At 43.3% G+C, this 23,356-nt stretch overlaps 1 protein-coding gene across 2 annotated transcripts in view; it reads right to left on the bottom strand.

Annotated features, from left to right (window-relative positions):
• Positions 1-23,356, bottom strand: part of DEPDC1 (DEP domain containing 1) — a 143,356-nt gene that overhangs the window by 92,777 nt on the left and 27,223 nt on the right. For both annotated transcript variants that reach the window (XM_053693368.1, XM_053693369.1), the window contains exons 4-5: positions 13,415-13,533; positions 1,250-1,380 (exon numbers count right to left, since the gene is read on the bottom strand). In XM_053693368.1, the coding sequence (XP_053549343.1) occupies positions 1,250-1,380; positions 13,415-13,533 (250 nt within the window). The remainder of the gene's footprint in view (positions 1-1,249; positions 1,381-13,414; positions 13,534-23,356) is intronic.

Below are 23,356 nucleotides of genomic sequence, written 5' to 3'. Positions count from 1 at the left end.
TAACACACTAGCAATTAACTAGCAACTTGGAAATGCTTTTTCAAGTAATTTACAATTATATGAAAACGAACTGTGCCTATAAGAAGCACAGAAAAAATTATGACAGTTGAAAACAATTAAGTTATAGCATCAAATCTTTGTAAGAAATATACAATTTTAGCAAAGGATTGTTCCCATTAGCAAAGGATAACTAACCCTGGCAGCAGAAAAAATACACAAATAAACGTTTTTTATCACAGTCAGCTACACTCTTCACAGCTCTGCTGTGATGATTACCTCCCTCAAAAAAGGCTTTGAAGATCCCTGAGTTCTGTAGAGATGAACCGGATCATGCAGGAAGAAAATGAACCTCTGACTGAATTTTTTGATGCGTAGTAAAAGCGCCAAAAATGGCCCCTCCCCCTCACACATAACAGTGAGAGAGATCAGTGAACTGCTTTAAATTAAACAACTATTGCCAAGTGGAAAAAATAGTGCCCACAACATTTTTTCACCCAGTACCTCAGAGAAATAAACGTTTTTACATGCCAGCAAAAAAACGTTTAACCTCAATAAATTAATTGTTATTTAAAACCTATTGCAAGTCCCTGCAAATTAGGTAAAATCTATGCATACAGTATAAATCCAGTGAAGTACCATTCCCCAGAATACTGAAGTATAAAATATACATACATGACAGCCTGATACCAGCTACATCTACTGCATTTAAGGCTGAGTTGACATAACGGTATGGCAGGATTTTCTCATCAATTCCATGTCAGAAAATCACAAACTGCTACATACCTCTTTGCAGATTAATCTGCCCGCTGTCCCCTGATCTGAAGTTTACCTCTCCTCAGATGGACGAGAAACAGCAATATGATCTTAACTACTCCGGCTAAAATCATAGAAAAAAACTCAGGTAGATTCTTCTTCAAATTCTACCAGAGAATGAATAACACACTCCGGTGCTATTATAAAATAAACTTTTGATTGAAGGTAATAAACTAATTAAATCACCACAGTCCTCTCACACATCCTATCTATTCGTTGGGTGCAAGAGAATGACTGGAGGTGACGTAGAGGGGAGGAGCTATATAGCAGCTCTGCTGGGTGAATCCTCTTGCACTTCCTGTAGGGGAGGAGATAATATCCCAGAAGTAATGATGACCCGTGGACTGACCACACTTAACAGGAGAAATTTTTTTTAAAAAGTGTAAAATCACTAAAGCAACTGATCTGCATTAAAACATATGTAAAAGAATCAAACCTGTTTTATCTAGCAGAACGACTACTCCATGTTTACTCGTATGCGTCATATTATACATGATATGCCCAGGTTTGATCTGTGCAGGATTCAATACTTCTTCCAAGGATGGCAAAGCAAGAATTTTCTGAAGACTTAAGAGAAAACAAAACAAAAAATAATTTTACGAAACTAAAGTGAATATGATTAGCACATGGCTGGCAGTGAGACGCTGTGTTATTAGCTCTCAAACACTTTCTATGGTATATAGTCCAATTATTCTTGCCTAGCATTACCACAATAGAAGCGAATACTGTGTATTTGAAATGCGCAATACAATAATGGTGGTCAAGAATCACATTAAACCAGGTAAGCATGGTGCAAGAATACAATGTACATTCATTATTTTGCCCGTTTTTCTTATAATCCACTTCTCAAAATTTGTACTTGTTCTATTTGCCCAGAGGCTGGAGTGCAAACTGAATGAGTATATATCCTGCAGTTGGCCAGAACTTATTACATGTCATACACTCAACAGGCTTTCTTTCGTAAAACAATGATGATCCATAGTCCTCCATAACATATTGGATATGAGGAGGTCTAGAACCCATTCCAGAGCTTAAAATCCCTTCCACCTCTCTCATAGTAGATGGTTGAGAAGAGAGGTTGTTCCAGCTACTTGCTTATGGATTACAGATTGGGAGCTCAGACCTATGCGAGACCCAGAGTCCCTAGGGAGTATCATTCACAAGACAGAAAATACTTTTCACAGCAGCTGAATGATACAGGGAAACAGGAATACCCGTTATGTACACAGCATTTCCCTAACGGGACTTCAGCTATAAATACCCTCAGGTGTCGCGGGGACTCGTCCCTAGCCTCTCCCTGAGGGACTCAGGTATTTCTTACTGCAATCCTCTGCGGTATTCGATACCTGCACTGGATAGGCTCTCTATTGGATACTGTTGCAGCTGCATTGTCTGGTAAGCCAGTGGAGGGGTGCTACGTAAGGTAAATGACTTTACACAGCTCAGAGGCTATGCCTTTAAAGTGTCATAAAACAGGTTGAAATCTGTGCATATCCTAAAAGGGCTAATTAATTAAAAAGAGTTTGTGTTAAAAAAAAAAAAAAAAAAGTGTTTAAAAAATGCTGGCAAGTATTTTAAAATAACTTTAAAAAAATACTTAAAGCCATGGTGTCTGGAGCAGTCTACTCCACCCCCCTATCAGTGTTTAGACACAGGCATTGTATTTCAACTGAGTTCACAGCTTCTTGGCATGCTCCAGCAAATAACCCTATGTACTTTTGCATTTTACCAAAACAACAATAGATATAGATACAGTCATAGAAGGAAATGTGTGGGTGGAGTTTTAAAATTCGGAAACTTAAAGGGTTAATGGCGAGGCACTGCAGTATAAATTTGCAAGTAATTAAAGTACATATTGTATTTTGTCTCTATCCCAACTTGTTTTATGTCCCTTTAAGCATTTTTTAATCTGCATATTATTATAATCTCCTACTATGTCTGCAGCTGAATTTACAATAGAACAATTCCTTGTTTATTTTCTTATCTATAGCGGGAGCTGCAATTATTTTTTTACTCTTTCTATATGAAGGCAGGTCAAATAATATTCAAAATTAAACCATCGGAGTAAGCAGAAATGAAGGGACCAGTCAATACAGTAGATTTGCAATAGCACTTAGTCTAAACTTCAAATAAGTAGGCGATTTTTGTTTTCTGACAGATTTCAGTTATGTCTATATACACTTCTCCTGCATCATGTGACAGACACCAGCCAATCACAAATGCATATACCTGTATTCTGTGAATTCTTGCACATGCTCAGTAGGAGCTGGTGACTCAAAAAGTGTTAATATAAAAAGACTGCACATTTTGCTAATGGAAGTAAGTTGGAAAGTTGTTTAAATTTGTATGCTCTATCTGAATCATTTGATTTGAGTGTCCCTTTAAAAAAAATTATGTTTACCTGATGTCTTTCTTTCCGGGAAAGGAGAGTCCATGACGTCATTCCAATTACTAGTGGGATATTAAACTCATGGCCAGCAGGAGGAGGCAAAGAGCACCCCAGCAAAGCTGTTAAAGGGACACTGAACTCAAATTTTTTCTTTCTCAATTCAGATAGAGCATGCAATTTTAAGCAGCTTTCTAATTTACTCCTATTATCAATTTTTCTTCAATCTCTAGCTTTCTTTATTTGAAAAAGAAGGCATCTAAGCTATTTTTTGGTTCAGAACCATGGAAAGCACTTGTTTATTGGTGGGTGAATTTATCCACCAATCAGCAAGAACACAGTGTGTTCACCAAAAATGGGCCGGCATCTAAACTTAAATTCTTGCATTTCAAATAAAGATAAAGAGAAAGAAGAAAAATTGATAATAGGAGTAAATTAGAAAACACAATTAATGCTTACCTGATAAATGTATTTCTCTTGTGGTGTATCCAGTCCACGGATCATCCATTACTTGTGGGATATTCTCATTCCCAACAGGAAGTTGCAAGAGGACACCCACAGCAGAGCTGTTACATAGCTCCTCCCCTCACTACCATATCCAGTCATTCAACCGAAAACAAGCAGAGAAAGGAGAAACCATAGGGTGCAGTGGTGACTGTAGTTTAAATTTAAAAATGACCTGCCTTAAAATGACAGGGCGGGCCGTGGACTGGATACACCACAAGAGAAATAAATTTATCAGGTAAGCATAAATTGTGTTTTCTCTTGTAAGGTGTATCCAGTCCACGGATCATCCATTACTTGTGGGATACCAATACCAAAGCTAAAGTACACGGATGAAGGGAGGGACAAGGCAGGTACCACTGCCTGTAAAACCTTTCTCCCAAAAATAGCCTCCGAAGAAGCAAAAGTATCAAATTTGTAGAATTTTGAAAAAGTATGAAGCGAAGACCAAGTCGCCGCCTTGCAAATCTGTTCAACAGACGCCTTATTTTTAAAGGCCCAAGTGGAAGCCTCAGCTCTAGTGGAATGAGCTGTAATCCTTTCAGGAGGCTGCTGTCCAGCAGTCTCATAGGCTAAGCGGATTATGCTTCTTAGCCAAAATGAAAGAGAGGTTGCCGAAGCCTTTTGACCTCTCCTCTGACCAGAGTAGACCACAAACAAAGTAGATGTTTGACGAAAATCTTTAGTAGCTTGTAAGTAAAACTTTAAAGCAGGAACCACGTCAAGATTGTGTAATAGACGTTCCTTCTTTGAAGAAGGATTAGGACACAAGGATGGAACAACAATCTCTTGATTGATATTCTTGTTAGATAGCACCTTAGGTAAAAACCCAAGTTTGGTACGCAGGACTACCTTATCAGAATGAAAAATCAGATAAGGAGAATCACATTGTAAGGCAGATAACTCGGAGACTCTACGAGCCGAGGAAATAGCTACCAAAAAAAGAACTTTCCAAGATAAAAGTTTGATATCTATGGAATGAAGAGGTTCAAATGGAACTCCTTGAAGAACCTTAAGAAAGAAATTTAAGCTCCATGGCGGAGCAACAGGTTTAAACACAGGCTTGATTCTAACTAAAGCCTGACAAAAAGCCTGAACATCTGGAACATCTGCCAGACGCTTGTGCAAAAGAATAGCGCAGAAATCTGTCCCTTTAAGGAACTAGCTGACAATCCTTTTTCCAAACCTTCTTGGAGAAAGGATAATATCCTGGGAATCCTGACTTTACTCCAAGAGTAACCCTTGGATTCACACCAATAAAGATATTTACGCCATATCTTATGATAAATTTTCCTTGTGACAGGCTTTCGTGCCTGTATTAAGGTATCAATGACTGACTCGGAGAAGCCACGCTTTGATAAAATCAAGCGTTCAATCTCCATGCAGTCAGTCTCAGAGAAATTAGATTTGGATGGTGGAAAGGACCCTGAAGTAGAAGGTCCTGTCTCAGAGGCAGAGTCCATGGTGGAAAGGATGACATGTCCACTAGATCTGCATACCAGGTCCTGCGTGGTCATGCAGGTGCTATTAAAATCACCAATGCTCTCTCCTGCTTGATCTTGGCAATCAGTCGAGGGAGCAGAGGAAACGGTGGAAACACATAAGCCAGGTTGAAAGACCAAGGCGCTGCAAGAGCATTTATCAGCGTCGCCTTGGGGTCCCTGGACCTGGATCCGTAACAAGGAAGCTTGGCGTTCTGTCGAGACGCCATGAGATCCAGTTCTGGTTTGCCCCAACGATGAATCACTTGTGCAAACACCTCCGGATGGAGTTCCCACTCCCCCGGATGAAAAGTCTGACGACTTAGAAAATCCGCCTCCCAGTTCTCTACACCTGGGATATGGATAGCGGATAGGTGGCAAGAGTGAATCTCTGCCCAGCGAATTATCTTTGAGACTTCTAACATCGCTAGGGAACTTCTTGTTCCCCCTTGATGGTTGATGTAAGCCACAGTCGTGATGTTGTCCGACTGAAATCTGATGTACCTCAGAGTTGCTAACTGAGGCCAAGCCTGAAGAGCATTGAATATCGCTCTCAGTACCAGAATATTTATCGGAAGGAGTGACTCCTCCTGAGTCCACGATACCTGAGCCTTCAGGGAGTTCCAGACTGCACCCCAACCTAGAAGGCTGGCATCTGTCGTCACAATTGTCCAATCTGGCCTGCGAAAGGTCATACCTTTGGACAGATGGACCCGAGATAGCAACCAGAGAAGAGAATCCCTGGTCTCTTGATCCAGATTTAGTAGAGGGGACAAATCTGTGTAATCCCCGTTCCACTGACTGAGCATGCATAGTTGCAGCGGTCTGAGATGTAAGCGTGCAAACGGTACTATGTCTATTGCCGCTACCATTAAGCCGATTACTTCCATGCACTGAGCCACCGAAAGGCGCGGAATGGAATGAAGAATACGGCAGGAATTTAGAAGCTTTGATAACCTGGACTCCGTCAGGTAAATTTTCATTTCTATAGAATCTATCAGAGTCCCTAGGAAGGAAACTCTTGTGAGTGGGGATAGAGAACTCTTTTCCTCGTTCACTTTCCACCCATGCAACCTCAAATGCCAGTACTATGTCCGTATGAGACTTGGCAATTTAGGACCGCCAGAAGCGACCCTAGAACCTTTGTGAAGATTCTTGGGGCTGTAGCTAATCCAAAGGGAAGAGCTACAAACTGGTAATGCCTGTCCAGAAAGGCAAACCTGAGAAACCGATGATGATCTTTGTGTATCGGAATGTGAAGATAAGCATCCTTTAGATACACTGTTGTCCTATATTGACCCTCCTGGATCATAGGTAGGATGGTACGAATAGTTTCCATCTTGAATGATGGAACTCTGAGGAATTTGTTTAAGATCTTTAGATCCAAAATTAGTCTGAAGGTTCCCTCTTTTTTGGGAACCACAAACAGATTTGAGTAAAAACCCTGTCCTTGTTCCTCCTTTGGAACTGGATGGATCACTCCCATAACTAGGAGGTCTCGTACACAGTGTAAGAATGCCTCTCTCTTTATCTGGTTTGCAGATAATTGTGAAAGGTGAAATCTCCCTTTTGGGGGAGAAGCTTTGAAGCCCAGAAGATATCCCTGGGATATAATTTCCAACGCCCAGGGATCCTGAACATCTCTTGCCCACGCCTGGGCGAAGAGTGAAAGTCTGCCCCCTACTAGATCCGTTACCGGATAGGGGGCCGTTCCTTCATGCTGTCTTAGAGGCATCAGCAGGTTTTTTGGCCTGCTTACCTTTGTTCCAGGTCTGGTTTGGCCTCCAGACCGTCTTGGACTGAGCAACAGTTCCCTCTTGTTTCGCATTAGAGGAAGTTGATGCCGCACCTGTCTTGAAGTTTCGAAAGGCACGAAAATTAGACTGTTTGGCCCTGGATTTGGACCTGTCCTGAGGAAGGGCATGACCTTTTCCTCCAGTGATATCAGCAATCTCCTTCAAACCAGGCCCGAATAGGGTCTGCCCCTTGAAGGGAATGTTAAGCAGCTTTGATTTTGAAGTCACGTCAGCTGACCATGATTTAAGCCATAGCGCTCTGCGCGCCTGGATAGCAAAACCAGAATTCTTAGCCGTTAGTTTAGTCAAATGAACAATGGCATCAGAAACAAAAGAATTGGCTAGCTTAAGTGCTCTAAGTTTGCCAAGTATGTCATCCAATGGAGTCGCTACCTGTAAAGCCTCTTCCAGAGACTCAAACCAGAACGCCGCAGCAGCAGTGACAGGAGCAATGCATGCAAGGGGCTGTAGGATAATACCTTGTTGAATAAACATTTTCTTAAGGTAACCTAATTTTTTATCCATTGGATCTGAAAAAGCACAACTGTCCTCGACAGGGATAGTAGTACGCTTTGCTAGAGTAGAAACTGCTCCCTCCACCTTAGGGACTGCCTGTCATAAGTCCCGTGTGGTGGCGTCTATAGGAAACATTTTTCTAAAAATAGGAGGGGGAGAGAACGGCACACCTGGTCTATCCCATTCCTTAGTAATAATTTCTGTAAACCTTTTAGGTATTGGAAAAACATCAGTACACACCGGCACTGCAAAGTATTTATCCAGTCTACACAATTTCTCTGGCACTGCAATTGTGTCACAGTCATTCAGAGCAGCTAAAACCTCCTTGAGCAATACGCGGAGGTGTTCAAGCTTAAATTTAAATGTAGAAATATCAGAATCAGGTATCTTTCCTGAGTCAGAAACATCACCCACAGACTGAAGTTCTCCTTCCTCAGCTTCAGCATATTGTGAGGCAGTATCAGACATGGTTCTTAAAGCGTCAGAATGCTCTGCATTTCGTCTAACCCCAGAGCTATATCTCGCTTACCTCTAAATTCAGGTAGTCTGGCTAATACCGCTGACAGTGTATTATCCATGACTGCCGCCATGTCTTGTAAAGTAAACGCTATGGGTGCCCTAGATGTACTTGGCGCCATTTGAGCGTGAGTCCCTTGAGCGGGAGTCAAAGGATCTGACACGTGGGGAGAGTTAGTCGGCATAACTTCCCCCTCGTTAGATTCCTCTGGTGATAAATTTTTTAAAGACAGAATATTATCTTTATTGCTTAAAGTGAAATCAGTACAATTGGTACACATTCTAAGAGGGGGTTCCACCATGGCTTTTAAACATAATGAACAAGGAGTTTCCTCTATGTCAGACATGTTTGTACAGACTAGCAATGAGACTAGCAAGCTTGGAAAACACTTTTTTGCACCCACTTGCAAATGGATGATTAACCCCTTAGTTCAAAAAACGGATCAAAAAAACGACAGACGTTTTTAACAGTCACAACCAACTGCCACAGCTCTGCTGTGGCTCCTACCTTCCCCAATAAACGACTTTAGGCCCTTTAGAGATGTCCTGTAACATTCAGGGAACTTCTGAGGAAAACTGGATGTCTCAGTCTGTAATTTTAACTGCGCAAAAAAAAGCGCTAAAATAGGCCCCTCACACTCATACTACAACAGTGGAAAGCCTCAGGAAACTGTTTCTAGGCAAAAATAAAGCCAGCCATGTGGAAAAAATTAGGCCCCAATAAAGTTTTATCACCAAGCATATATAAAAAACGATTAAACATGCCAGAAAACGTTTTATATAGCATTTTTATAAGGGTATTACCCCTGAGAGTAAGCATGATACCAGTCGTTATTAAATCACTGTGTTCAGGCTTAACTTACATTTATCCGGTATCAGCAGGATTTTCTAGCATTTCCAATTCTATAAAAAATTGTAACTGCACATACCTCATAGAGTAAACTGCATGCCATTCTCCCTCTGAAGTTACCTCTCTCCTCAGACATATGTGAGAACAGCAATGGATCTTAGTTACAACCTTCTAAGATCATAGAAAACTCAGGCAGATTCTTCTTCTTCTATCTCTGCCTGAGATAAAATAGTACAACTCCGGTACCATTTAAAAATAACAAACTTTTGATTGAAGAAAATAAACAAACTATTTTTCACCACTCTCTCTTACTACCTCCATGCGCGTTGAGAGTTGCAAGAGAATGACTGGGTATGGTAGTGAGGGGAGGAGCTATGTAACAGCTCTGCTGTGGGTGTCCTCTTGCAACTTCCTGTTGGGAATGAGAATATACCACAAGTAATGGATGATCCGTGGACTGGATACACCTTACAAGAGAAAGTTGCTTCAAATTGCATGCTCTGAATCACGAAAGAAAAAATTTGGGTTCAGTGTCCCTTTAAGTGTAACTTCCCTTACCCATAATCCCCAGTCATTCAGCCGAAGGAAAATTGAAAAAAGAAGAAACACAAGGGTGAAAAGGTGCCTGAGGTTTACTAAAAAAAAACTGCCGAATTATAATTAAAGAGAGGGCGGGGACTCTCCATGTCCAGAAAGAAAGACAATTTATCAGGTAAGCATAAATTTTGTTTTCTTTCTTATGATATGGACAGTCCATGACGTCATTCCAATTACTAGTTGGAACCAATACCCAAGCTAGAGGACACAGAATGAACAGGGAGGGAGAAAAAGGCAGGAGGACCTAAACAGAAGGCACCACCGCTTAAAGAACCTTTCTCCCAAAAGGAAGCCTCAGCTGAAGCAAAAGAACCAAAATTTGTAGAAAGTATGCAGAGAGGACCAAGTAGCCGACTTGCAAATCTTTTCCACAGAAGCTTAATTTTTGAAAGCCCAAGAATAGGAGACAGCCCTAGTGGAATGAGCCGTAATTTTCACAGGAGGCTGCTGTCCAGCAGTCTCATAAGCCAACCGAATCAAACTTCTCAACCAAAGAGACCGTAGTAGAAGTGGCCTTCTGACCCTTTCGCTTTCCAGAGAAAACAACAGAGCAGAAGATTGCTGAAAATCTTTAGTAGCTTGTAAGTAAAATTTTGGAGCACGCACAACATCCAAGTTATGCAAAAGAAGTTCCTTATGAGAAGTAGGATTAGGACAAAAAGGAACAATTTCCTGATTAATGTTTCGATCCGACACCACCTTAGGGAGAAACCTCAATTTAGTACGAAGGACCGCCTCTTATCTGCATGAAAAATAAGATACAGTGAGTCATACTGTAGAGCTGAAAGTTCAGAGACTCTGCGAGTGGAAGAAATAGCAAGGAGAAACAAACCCTTCTGAGATAACAACTTTATATCCACAGCATGCATCGGCTAAAACGGACCCTGCTGCAAAACTTTAAGAACTAGGTTAAGGCTCCATGGAGGAGCAACAGGTTTAAACACAGGCCCGATTCTAACTAGGGACTGAACAAAAGCTTGAACATCTGGTAAGTCCGCCAGACGTTTATGCAAAAGGATAGACAAAGCAGAAATCTGACCCTTTAAAAGTACTGACCTTCAAACCCTTCTCTAGGCCATCCTGAAGAGATAAAATCCGGGGAATCCTCACCCGGCTACAGGAGAACCCTTTAGATTTACACCAATAAAGATATTTACGCCATATCTTATGGTAAATCTTGCGAGCCTGAAGCATAGTTTCAATGACCACTTTAGAAAAACCACGTCTAGACAGAACTAAGTGTTCAATCTCCACGCAGTCAGCTTCAGAGAATCTAGGTTTGGATGGAGGAAAAGACTCTGAATTAGAAGGTCTTTCCTCAGAGTTAACCTCCAAGGAGGTAGAGACGACATCCATAGCAGATCTGGGAACCAGATCCTGCAAGGCCATGCAGGAGCTATTAGGATCACCAAAGCTCTCTCCTGTTTGATACAAGCAATGACTCGTGGAAGGAGAGCAAACGGAGTAAACAGATATGCCAGAGAGAACATCCAAGGAACTGCTAGAGCATCTATCAGAACGGCCTGAAGATCTCTTGACCTTGAACCGTACTTTGGACCAAAAGACAGTTGAGGCCACGCTGATAAGGCATTGAAAATAGCTGTTAACTCCAAGATGTTTATGGGAAGAGAGGACTCTTCCTGAGACCACAGGCCCTGAGCCTTCAGAGAACCCAAAACAGCTCCCCAGCCTGACAGGCTGGCGTCCGTAGTCACAATATCCTAGGAAGGTCTCACGAAACAATTGCCCTGAGACATCAACCACGAGAGAGAGTCTCTTTTTTGGGGGTCCAGATTTATCCTCTGTGACAAATCTGAATGGTCTCCGTTCCATTGACTGAGCATGCAAAGCTGCATCAGTCTTAGATGGAAGCGAGCAATAGGGATGATGTCCATGGATGTTACCATCAGACCAATCACATCCATGCATTGAGCCACTGATTGGTGAATGGCAGACTAGAGGGAAAGGCAGGAAGCAAGAAGTTTTGATTTTCTGACCGCCGTCAGAAAAATCTTCATGGACATGGAATCTATTATTGTCCAAAGAAACACACAGTTGTAGATGGAATTAAAGAACTTTTTTTCCAAATGTACCTTCCACCCGTGGGAACGTAGAAAAGACAACAGCATCTCTGTATGAGTTGGGCTAGTTGAAAAGAGGACGCCTGAACCAAGATGTCGTCTAGATAAGACGCCACAGCAATTCCCTGGTATCTGATCACTGCCAATAGCACCCCCAGAACATTTGTGAATATTCTGGGAGCCATGGTCAGACTAAACGGAAGTGTAACAAACTGGAAATGTTTGTCCTGAAAAGTAAACCTCAGAAACTGGTGATGTTCCCTGTGAATGGGAACATGAAGGTATGCATCCTTCAGATCTATGGTCGTCATAAACCGACCTTCCTGTACCAAAGGAAGAATGGAAGGACGGATCCCTGAGGAATTTGTTGAGCCACTTGAGATCTAGGATCGGACGAAAAGTTCCCTCCCTTTTGGGGACCACAAATATATTTGAATAGAATCCTAGACCTTGTTCCCTTAGAGGAACTGGTACAATAACTTCCAGGGAGGATAGGTCCTTTACGCAATTTAAGAAGGCCTCCTTTACCTGAGGATAGTCTTGGCAGGAGAAATCTGCCCCTTGCTTGACGAAAAAGAGAAAGCCTGCCCTCCACCTAATACAAACTTGAATCGGGGGCGGAACCTTCATACTGATTTAGAGTGAGCAGAAGGCTTCTTGCTCTGCTTTCCCTTATTCTAGGGCTGACTGGGATTTCCAAGAGGATCTGGATTGGTCTGGAAGAAGAAGACTTCCGTCCCTTAAAGTTCCAAAAGGAACGAAAATTAGAAGTCTGCCGACCCCTAGGTCTATTCTTCTTGTCCTGAGGCAGGAAAGAACCCTTTCCACCTGTAATCTCTGAAATTATTTCCGCCAGACCAGGTCCAAACAGAGTCTTGCCCTTATAGAGTAAAGCCAAAAGATTGGCCTTTGAAGAAACACCAGCCGACCAAATCTATAATTTACCTCTTCATATTTTTCTACCAAAGTGTCAGAGTCTGAGATTTCACCTTCCGAAGCTACTGAAGTATACTCCTCAGACAAATGAGAAAGGTTGACCAGCGCAGAATTAGAGGGGTCAGAGGCCTTATTAGCAGACAAATGTTTAGATTTCCTCTTACACTTAAGTAGGGAAAGTAGACAAAGTCGCCGATACCGCAGAAGTTATCTGCGTGGCAAAATCCCCTGGCAAATAAACATCCCCAGGAGGTTGAGAGGACACACAAGGCACTGTATGCGAAAATGATAAGGCTTGGGACGTTTGAGGAGAAAGCTGAGGCATATCCAGAACAGCTATATCCTGAGAGACATTAGGTTCACAAGGGGTTAACTTATCCTTTTAAGTTAAGTTTTAAGGTCTTAGCTAAATAATTGGAACAAAATTGCATAGGCAGTACAATTGGGACTTCTAAGCAAACCCAACATTTATCCATAGTAATTGAAGAATCGTTTTCAGATTCCATTGCAAATAACGATTCCCTCAAAAAAAAAAAAAGAAAAAAAAAAGAAAAAAAAAGTATAATGTATATATACACCTAATAAATTAACTGAAAAAGACTTTGAAAGAAATAAAAAATAAATAAAACAAAAAAAACAAAAAAAAAACATGACACTTGTCACTTTAACCAAAAAATTTCGAGTGCCTGAGGCTCCTACCAGAGTCGAAAAATCCCACTAGCAAAGGGACCCTCCAGATGAGGAAACTAATACACAAGTTCAGATCGGCAATCCGATCATAAGAATGAAAGCTGCAGCAGTCCAGCTCAGTGACTGACTAAACTTTGCTTTGAGTCACATAGTACATATCTTCTTTTGGGGGTGGTGTGCACCATTTGGTTTGCAATTGCAACAACATTTTCACACAATGTACATACTGATTGAACCACAAATCTTACTGTGTCAAAGTGATGCTTCCCCAGATGTCTTCTATATCTTCCTTGCTCAGCTCTTTTGGACATGACTCTTTTCCTTTATCCTCATCCATCTCTTCAATTCCTTGGTTTTCTTGGTCAGCCTGGTGAGAAGGAACAAAATAAACAAACAGTTTATTTAATAAGAGAATGACCGCAAATCATGAAAGGTAAATGGAAATCAAATGGCAGCACACACATATATAATCCATCATTAATAAAATGCCACATTGAACATAAAACATTCTGATTCAGTGACATACCTAAGAAAATATATATCGAAATAATGAACAGCGATAAATATTTTTTGTTTTGTCACCCAAATATATAGAAAATGTAATAAAAACCATTAAAAATAAAAAAGGTGGCGTATCTCTCTCTGTATGAGAGAAAAATGCAGTGTTCTATTTAATGGGAACACCACCCAGTTAAAATTTAAAGGGACAATGAACCCACATTTTTCCTTTCATGATTCAGATAGAGCATGACATTTTATGCAACTTTCTAATTTACTCCCATTATCAATTTTTCTTTGTTCACTTGCTATCTTTATTCTAAAAGCAAGAATGTAAATCTTAGCATCCAGCCCATTTTAGGTTCAGCACCATGGATAGAGCTTGCTTATTGGAGGCTTACATTTACCCACCAATAAGCAAGCATAACCCAGGTTCTCAAACAAAAATGGGCCGGCTCCTAGGCATCATATTCCTATTTTTTAAATAAAGATAGCAAGAAAATGAAGAAAAATTGATAGGAGTAAATTAGAAAGTTGCTTAAAATTACATGCTCTATCTGAATCATGAAAGCAAAAATTTGGGTTCTGTCCCTTTAAGCCAATATTAAAAGGGATGGTAAATCCTAGCATTTCAAAAACTTTTGGGATTTACCAGCACTAAAGGCTTAATTTATAAAACACTGGCAGGCAGCAATCCGCAGCAGCATTTACCATTGCACATGAGCGCTCCTTTGAGCTTGCATGTAACCCTGGGCTGGGAAGAAGCGGTCTGCTTGTGCGAACCTGCAGTCAAAGTGGCTTCACTGCTAACCTAAGAACTGCCGTCCGTCCATAGCATAGTTACATTTTTTAGACGTTTCCACCTCTTAGCCAATAGCCGTGCTAGCCATATGGCGCTGTGCAGTATGCTAGCACGGCAAGTTGAGCTGTGCAATAGGTGGCTGGCGGCTCTTGGGTTAGCAGTAAAGCTGCTGTAAAATAACAAATTATGCTTACCTGATAATTTCATTTCCATCTAGGGGAGGAGAGTCCACGGCTTCCTTCATTACTGTTGGGAATTAAGAACCTGGCCACCAGGAGGAGGCAAAGACACCCCAGCCAAAGTTTTAAATACCTCCCCCACTTCCCTTTAAGGAAGTGACGGCAAGACCCTTCTCCAAACCATCTTGGAGAAAGGCCAAAATCCTGGATACCTTCACTTTATGCCAAAGATATCCATGCTTCTCACACCAGGATAAGTGGATCCTCCACACCTTATGGTAGATGCAACGAGTGACTGGCTTCCTTGCCTGAATGAGAGTATCAATGACACTTTCAGAAAAGCCTCTCTTGGCTAAGACTAGGCGTACAATCTCCACGCAGTCAGCCTCAGAGAATCTAGATTTTGATGCTGAAAGGGGCCCTGTGAAAGCAGATCCCTGAGACAGGGTAACCTCCACAGCGGAGAGGATGACATCCCCACCAGATCCACAAACCACGTCCTATGCGGCCACAAAGGAGCAATCCGAATGGCCGAGGCCCGCTCCTGTTTGATGCGTGCCACTACTCGTGGTAGAAGTGGTAGCTGCGGAAATATGTAAGCTAGGCTGAATCCCCAAGGAACCACTAAGGCTTCTATCAGCTCTGCCTGGGGATCCCTGGACCTCAACCCGTATCAAGGTAGCTTGCAATTGAGTCTGGACGCCATGAGCTCTATCTCCGGCATTCCCCATCTGTGACAAATCTCTGCAAACATCTCTGGGTGAAGGGACCATTCCCCCGGATGGAAGGATTGTCTGCTGAGAAAGTCTGATTCCCAGTTGTCCACACCTGGAATGTGAATTGCTGAGAGCGAACAGTCGTGGGACTCCGCCCACTCCAGAATCCGAGACATTTCCCTCATCACGAGGGAGCTCCTTGTACCCTCCTGATGGTTGATGTAAGCCACCAAGGTAATGTTGTTCGACTGGAATCTGATGACTGACACCAGAGAAGGCCAAGCCTTCAGAGCACTGTACATTGCTCGAAGTTCTAGGATGTTGATCGGAAGGAGAGAGACTCCTCCCTGGACCACTTTCCCTGTGCCATTCTGGCATCCCAAACAGCACCCCATCCTGTCAGACTGGCGTCTGTGGTCACAATCTCCCAGGACGGTCTCAAGAAGGATGTCCACATGGACAGCTGCTCCAGACAAGTCCATGAAGAGAGGGAGGTCAGAGTCCGAACATCCATGGATATCAGCTGTGATAGATCTGAATGATCGCTGCTCCACTGTCTCAACATGCACAATTGAAGAGGTCCGAGACTGAACCTGGCAAATGGGATGACATCTATGCTTGACACCATGAGACCGATCACCTCCATACATTGAGCCACCGGCGGGCTTGTGGAGGACTGAAGGGCAAGACAGGTGGATGCAAGCTTCCTGCGCTGCTGATCTGCTAGAAATATCTTCATGGACATAGATTCTATTATCGTGCCCAGGAACTCTACCCTGTTGCTGGGAACCAGGGAACTCTCTTTACCAAGTTGATCTTCCAACCGTGAGATTGGAGCAGAAGAAGAGCCCTCGAATGATCCTCTGCAAGGCTGAATGACGGCGCCTGAACTAGGATGTCATCCAGATAAGGCATCACCGCAATGCCCCTGGCCCCTGCCAGCAGCGCCCCCAGAACCTTTGTGAAGACTCTCGGGGCCGTCGCCAGACCAAAGAGAAGGGCCACAAACTGGAAGTGTTGGTCCATTAACGCAAATCTTAGGAACCTGAAGTGGTCCCTGTGAATTGGCACATGAAGGTAAGCGTCCTTCAAATCTATAGTTGTCATAAACTGCCCCTCTTGAACTAGGGGCAGAAAAGATCTGATTGTTTCCATTTTGAACGATGGAACACTCAGAAACTTGTTTAAACACTTTAGGTCTAGAATCGGGCAGAACCTGGCCTCCTTCTTTGGGACCACAAAAAGGTTGGAATAGTACCCTAGACCCCTTTCTGCTAGGGGTGCTGGTACGATAACCCTAGAAAGGCCTCTCTCTTCTCTGGTCTTGAAGACAGGTTTCACAAGAGGAATCTGCACTCTGGCGGATGGGATCTGAACCCTATCCTGTAACCCTTAGAGACAACTTCTAGAACCCAGGGGTCCTGAACGTCCTGCAACCATGCGTCTGAGAATTGAGATAATCTGCCCCCTACGTGATCCGGAGACCGTTCAGGGGCCATCCCTTCATGCCGATTAAGTCTCGGCGGGCTCCTTGCTCTGCTTAGACTTGTTCTAAGATTGAGCTGGCTTCCAAGATCCCTTGGACTGGTCCGCTTTCGCAGCGGGTTGCTAGCGCTGGGCCTTGTCCGCACAAAAGGGACGAAAAATAGATCCCTTGGACTTAGCCTTCTTATCCTGCGGTAGGAAAGCTCCCTTGCCTCCCGTAACCGTGGATATGATAGAATCCAAACCTGGAATGAACATGAGGTTTCCTTGAAAAGGCATGGACAACAACCTTGACTTGGAGGTCATGTCCGCAGACCAAGATTTTAGCCTTCAGCGCCTTAATCTTCTCCTGTATCTCATCGATGGAAATCTCCCCTTCGACTATTTCACACAGGGATTCACACCAATATGGTTGCAGCTCTGGCGACCGCTGCAAAGGCAGCTGCTGGCTGAAAAACAAACCTTGTGTGCTGAAACATCTTTCTCAACATGTTTTCCAGCTTTTTATCCATGGGCTCCATGAACTATGAACTATCCTCAAGGGGAATAGTCGTCCGCTTCGCGAGCGTAGAGATAGCCCCATCCCCCTTGGGAATGGTCCCCCATAGCTCAAGCTGAGAGTCCGGAATGGGAAACAGTTTTTTAAAGGAAAAAGGGGAAAAGGACGACCCTAACCGCTCCCATTCATTCTTAATATTCGCCATCTTAACGGGAACCGGGAAAGTCTGAGGCACCACCCTGTCCTCTTACACCTTGTCAAGTTTAGGAATTGCAAGTTCCCCTGGGATCTTAGGTTCCGGAACCTCCAGAGTAGCAAGCACCTGCCGCAGCAGAAAACGCAAAATTTTCCATCCTAAACCTATAACCAGGCTCCTCCGCCGCAGGAGGCTTAGATGACATGGACTCTGACCCAGAAGGTGCCTCCTCCGAAGAGTCGGAGTGGGCCTCGTCCTCGTATATAGCCGCTGGATCTGCCATCGGCAAGGACAAACCCTTGGCCAGGCCGCCCTGATACAATCTACGCTTAGCAGAACGTGGTAAGGCATGGATCACTTCAGAAACCGCCGATTCCAGTTGGTCCGCAAAATCTGATGGCCAATGAATCTCTCCCGAAGGAGTAACTGTTGGACCCCGGGGCGCTGCATGTGCAATCGGAGATGAATGCAGGCAACGCACCTTACGGGACGGCTCAGTAGTACTAGACATCCGTTTACATTTAGATGTTGTGACTTTATCAAGGCATGTGGAACAAAGTTGAGCAGGCTGATCTACCAGAACCTCCTCACAATAAACACAGGAATGAGGCTTAGTCAGAGTCCTCCATAGCTCTCGCTATTGATAAACTAACTTAATTTACAAAAGGGCACCTTAATACTGCCAATGGCCGGGGCACTCACCACCTCCTAGGACCCCGGACTACAGAAACCGTTAAGTCTCCTGCGTCACAGATCAACAGAGGAGAGATAGCCACACCCAGTCACATGGCGTGCCCTGCAGGACTGCCCCTGCACTAGGGAAAGCTTGCCAAAAAATGGCCATGGAAACTTCCCGCAATTAACCTTAAGTTCAACTTACATTGCCCAAGTCTCATCTCGCACATAACGCAGCAATGACACAAACCATAACATGTATAACCCCCCCTTTTCAATAATCCCCTTTCTAGGAATATTAACCCTTGATTCTGTTAAAGATAAAAAAAGGTGCCACACTGTGGCCCTGTCTTCTATGTTATTATTAATAAAAAATGAAATAATCTTACCAGAATCTACGCTGTGGAACAGGAACACGGCCCTTCAAGTGTGACAGGTTAGTAGCCTCGCTCCTGACACGGACTTGAGAGTAGAAAGCAGGCAGCGAAACTTGTCAACGCTGATTGCTTGTGGAGCTGTTAATATGAGTCGGGATTGTTTCGCAGAAAGACTCTCCCTGCATCTCCGGACTCTAACTTTCACCCAGGCTCTCACTGAGAGGCTGACAGGACTACTTAAAACTCAAGTCCTGCTGCGAAGAGTACTACCCTCCATTAGAGACTACTCCAAAAATCCGACAAAGAATGACTGGGGAATGAGGGAGGTATTTAAGCCTTTGACTGTGGTGTCTTTGCCTCCTCCTGGTGGCCAGGTTCTTAATTCCCAACAGTAATGAATGAAGCCGTGGACTCTCCTCCCCTTTAGATGGAAAAAGGTGACTATTACACAGTTTTTTTTTAAACTCATGAATGAAAGTCACCTTAATTTTTAGTGCTGCTAAATCATAGCGTTTTAAAAACGCTAGGATTTACCATCACTTTAAGCTAATATTACATTGTTTTCAATGTTTGTTGCACAAATTATCATGAAATAAACTTATGCTAAATTGTGTAAATAATTTGTGCTTTAGATAGCTTAAGTAACATTTATAAAAAACAAAACAGAAAATGTTATAATAATATTGCAAAGTATTATGCTGTCCCAACCACACATTCTATGAATCCTTAGCAACTTTAGGATAGATAAAAACCTGGAGTGATAAAACCTCTAGGGCTGATAAAAATGGGTAAGAAAGAGGAACGTCCTACATCAGTTATGGAATAATGGACCAAGTAGTCAGGGTAGTATCTAAAGATACAGACATAAAAATTGATCTTGAGAAAGGAAGTTCTATAAAAAGGGGACATTGTACCACAGAAATTGTTTACAGAATAAGATTATAAATGTGACTTAAATGGTGAATATGATAGATCATAGCCAAGGCTATGGGAATTACGTCATTGGGGGAAAATACAAGCCATGGGAAAGGACTTGTGGGTCATTAGTTTTAGGCCAACAGAGAAACACAAATGTGTTTGCTAAGACCATAAACTCCACAGAACGTTATTGTAGCTTCTGAGGAGACATTAGGATGCAAGGACCATTTGTACGAGTAGCAGTTGACACAAACTATGAACAGAGCGCCAAGGTAAAATACAGCCCAGGACATCAGTCTGAAAATATCTAAAGACCAAAAAGGTTTACTTAGTGGTTGATGAAGGATCCAAAAAACTTAAAATTATGCTTACCTGATAAATTTCTTATCTTCAGATTGAAAGAGTCCACAGCTGCATTCATTACTTTTGGGAATTCAGAACCTGGCCACCAGGAGGCAAAGAAACCCCAGCCAAAGGCTTAAATACTCCTCCCACTTCCCTCATCCCCCAGTCATTCTGCCGAGGAACAAGGAACAGTAGAAGAAATATCAGGGTGAAAAGGTGCCAGAAGAACAAAAATAACAGACGCCCTACAGAGAAAATGCGGGCGGGGAGCTGTTGACTCTTTCCATCTGAAGAAAAGAAAAATTATCATCAGGTAAGCATAATTTAAGTTTTTCCTTCATAAATGGAAAGAGTCCACAGCTGCATTCATTACTTTTGGGAAAACAATACCCAAGCTATAGAGGACACTGAATGCAAAAAACGGGAGGGTACAAAAGACGGCCCATTCTAAGGGCACCAGGCCTGAAAACCCCTACCCAACAAAATCCCGCTTTGCCCGAAGCCGAGAACAACTTGGGGGGGGGGGGGGGGGGACCAAGGACACTGACCCGCAGATAGTCCACAGCCTTGCTAGAGACCGCAGGAACTAGACTCAACTGAGTCAACAGCCTCCAAGAGACACTGTCCCCAGCAGTCGGTCTCCAAACAACACACCCCTTACTAAAGAAAGGTTACAAACTACTGTATTCTTCCACAAAGAAGAAAAGGCACAGAGAAAACATGATTGTATTGTAAAGCACAGCTAATCACCCTTAAGGGACTCAAGGCGCTGCTCATTTTATCAACCTCGAAAGGAGGAAAGGCTGAGTAGACCTTGCTGGGGATTGAACTTGCAACCAGTGTTCCCTCTAAGGCCAGTTTTGTGTGCGGCCCAGCAGTGAAACAGTTATTAAAAGAGCCATACCTTACAGTCTGCATTGTGCAGTGTGTGCTAATTGCAGGGTGCAGTTAAATAATTAACTGTTTCACTGCTGGGCCGCACACAAAACTGACCTTAGATGGAACACTGCTTGCAACCCTCGGTTTGCTACAGTGCAGAGTAGCCACAGTGCATTAGCATGCTGAGCTAGCTTCCAGCTAGCATAAGGAACTGCGGAAAAAAAAAAAAAAAAAAAAAAGGAAGGGCACGAGTCAAAAACAGGAGCAAAAAAAAAAAAAAAAATCAGAGAAACCGGGTCAAGCTAACAGAGACCCAACCAGGCTCATAGAACAAGGGGAGGCAACGCCCAGACCCCAGATATACAGAAACCACGGGATAATGCTGGGAGTCTGAAACAGAGAGAGGATCTTCCCCTAACACAATGCAACCACACTCTAGAAGGCAACTGAAGACGAAGGTCTCCAAGTCGCAAAAAGGTATCTCGGAATATCGAAATATTCAGAACGAAACCTCGTGCAGCAAGCTCAGATAGGTCTGATGAATAATACCTGAAGCAAAAACACTGCACGCTGCAGTCATTTAAAAATGACTCTAAAACTTAAATACTTGCAGGGCAAGTAGAAAGCAGCTGAAGCTAGGATCCTTCAGATTGCCAAGTATCCACTAACCAACGGATAACGTCGCAGGCTAAGAGCCGACAGTCCTTTCCACAAATCTTGAATGTGGAGAAAGGAGAAACCTCAAAAAGGCTTACTGTACCTCGAATGCTCCGAGGATGAAATAGAGCAACAGATCTAAGGATCCTGCTCCTACACTAGACAAGCCCAAGCGACAGACATGTCTCATAGACAGGGGGACAGAAAGACCCCAACCACAAGCCCCCAGGGAATGGAAAGAAAAAGGGGAGGACTCACCCACCCCAACAGAGCTCAGGTGCCAAATCAATCCGCTCCTCCAAAATAAGACACTCCCAAGGAGAACCCCCTAGGACCTGGAACAGAGAAAAGTGCAATAGATCCGTAGGAAGACCTGTCACAACTCTCTTAGACAATCTCTACATAGAATTTTCAACAGGTGGAACAGAGCACACAGAGCAGAAGATGCTGCCCCTTACAGAAATAAGTCACCTGATCCAACCTTCTTCACACAGAGCAGGACAAATACCCTCCAGAGAGAGGAAACCCCAACTCATAAGGAAGATAAACTACCCCCTCCAAATGGAAAGGCACAGATAAAAACAGTGTACATGTCCACAAGACACCACTGTTAACCCAACAGAGAACAAAACTCCCCATTGAGGAGTACACTCTGTCCGAAGGACAAATCAGGCCTTAAAGTTTATAACCATTACCCGTAGGTGGATGAGAACTCTTGCCTACCTGTTTGCAAGCCCAATTAGCTAGCCCCTGTGTCGCAACATAGAGTCCCTGAAAAAAACTGGGTAGTCCCGAACCAGTCCACCGGATCATAAGTCTCCAGACATCCAAGACAAGAACTCCGGAGCCGGGACCCAGAATCATCCTAGAACGAACGACACCCTCAGAGAACACAAGATACCCCGTCTGAAGCAATCAGACCTCACAGGGGATAAGAACCAGGAAACCCGGAGAACGGGTAAAGGACTCAAATCAAAATTCCCAGCCCAAAGTAAAGAGAACACCGTTAGCCGGAGGTCAACACCCCCCCAGCAAGGTACTAGACCGCGACAAACAGAGTCACCCGAAAGAGAGTAGAAAGAAAGGCTAGTCTCCATAATCCTTTCAGATTAACATTGCAGAGGACCACACCCAAGGGAGAAGAATGCAAAGCATCCCAAACCCAGGCAGAACAACATCCCCTAAGCAAAAAGCTTGGAAAAGAGACACCACCTCCTATTGCCCCTGATATGGAGACAACTAACTCCCGAAGGAAGACAGAGCCTCACAGCCTTCACTTCCTAATTAAGCAGCCAAAGCCGCCAGAAAAAAAAAAAAACGGATGAAGTACAGAAAGTCTCAACCCAAAAGGAAGAGAACCTATAAAAGGAACAAGTCCTAAAAGAAAACTTCCAAAGAGACCATGAAAGGCAAAACCATAAGAATGGCGGTATGAAGGACCTAAATCCTCCAAGCCTCCAACCCACAACAGGAAGGAACACTCTAGTTCCCGAAAAATTCGGAAACAACTTAGCATGTCACCGCAGATCTTAATGGAGTCCCAGCACACTAGATTGAAAGGCGAATGAGGACTGAACCAATCCCCCATGCCCCTAAGCAACCACGGAACCTCAAGTCCTCTCAGGATGCTAGTTGAAGCTTGTAAAATAAAACAAGACAATTACACAAATCATATTGTAATCACTAGGCGCCCTCACCGGACCACCCGGACATAAAAAAGGATCCACGTGTCTGAACTAGCCCTCAAAGACAGAAGAAGAATTTGCACCCAGTCAGGACCAGCCTGAAACCAAGGGCCCCATCACTGTCAAGGCCACATAGAGTCTCCCCTGATGAAGGGATAAAGAACAGTCAGACAAACTTTTGTAAACAGTGCGACCACAAAATCGCGAGTATCAATTCCAGAGAGGAAAGTTTCCGAAGGAAGTATCACACCACAACATGAACTTTAAACCAAATAAAAA

This window comes from Bombina bombina, chromosome 10, assembly GCF_027579735.1.
Source record: "Bombina bombina isolate aBomBom1 chromosome 10, aBomBom1.pri, whole genome shotgun sequence".
Lineage (NCBI taxonomy): Eukaryota > Metazoa > Chordata > Amphibia > Anura > Bombinatoridae > Bombina > Bombina bombina.
The sequence above is the reverse complement of the archived record's forward strand: the minus strand, read 5'-3'. Positions and strand labels throughout refer to the sequence as shown.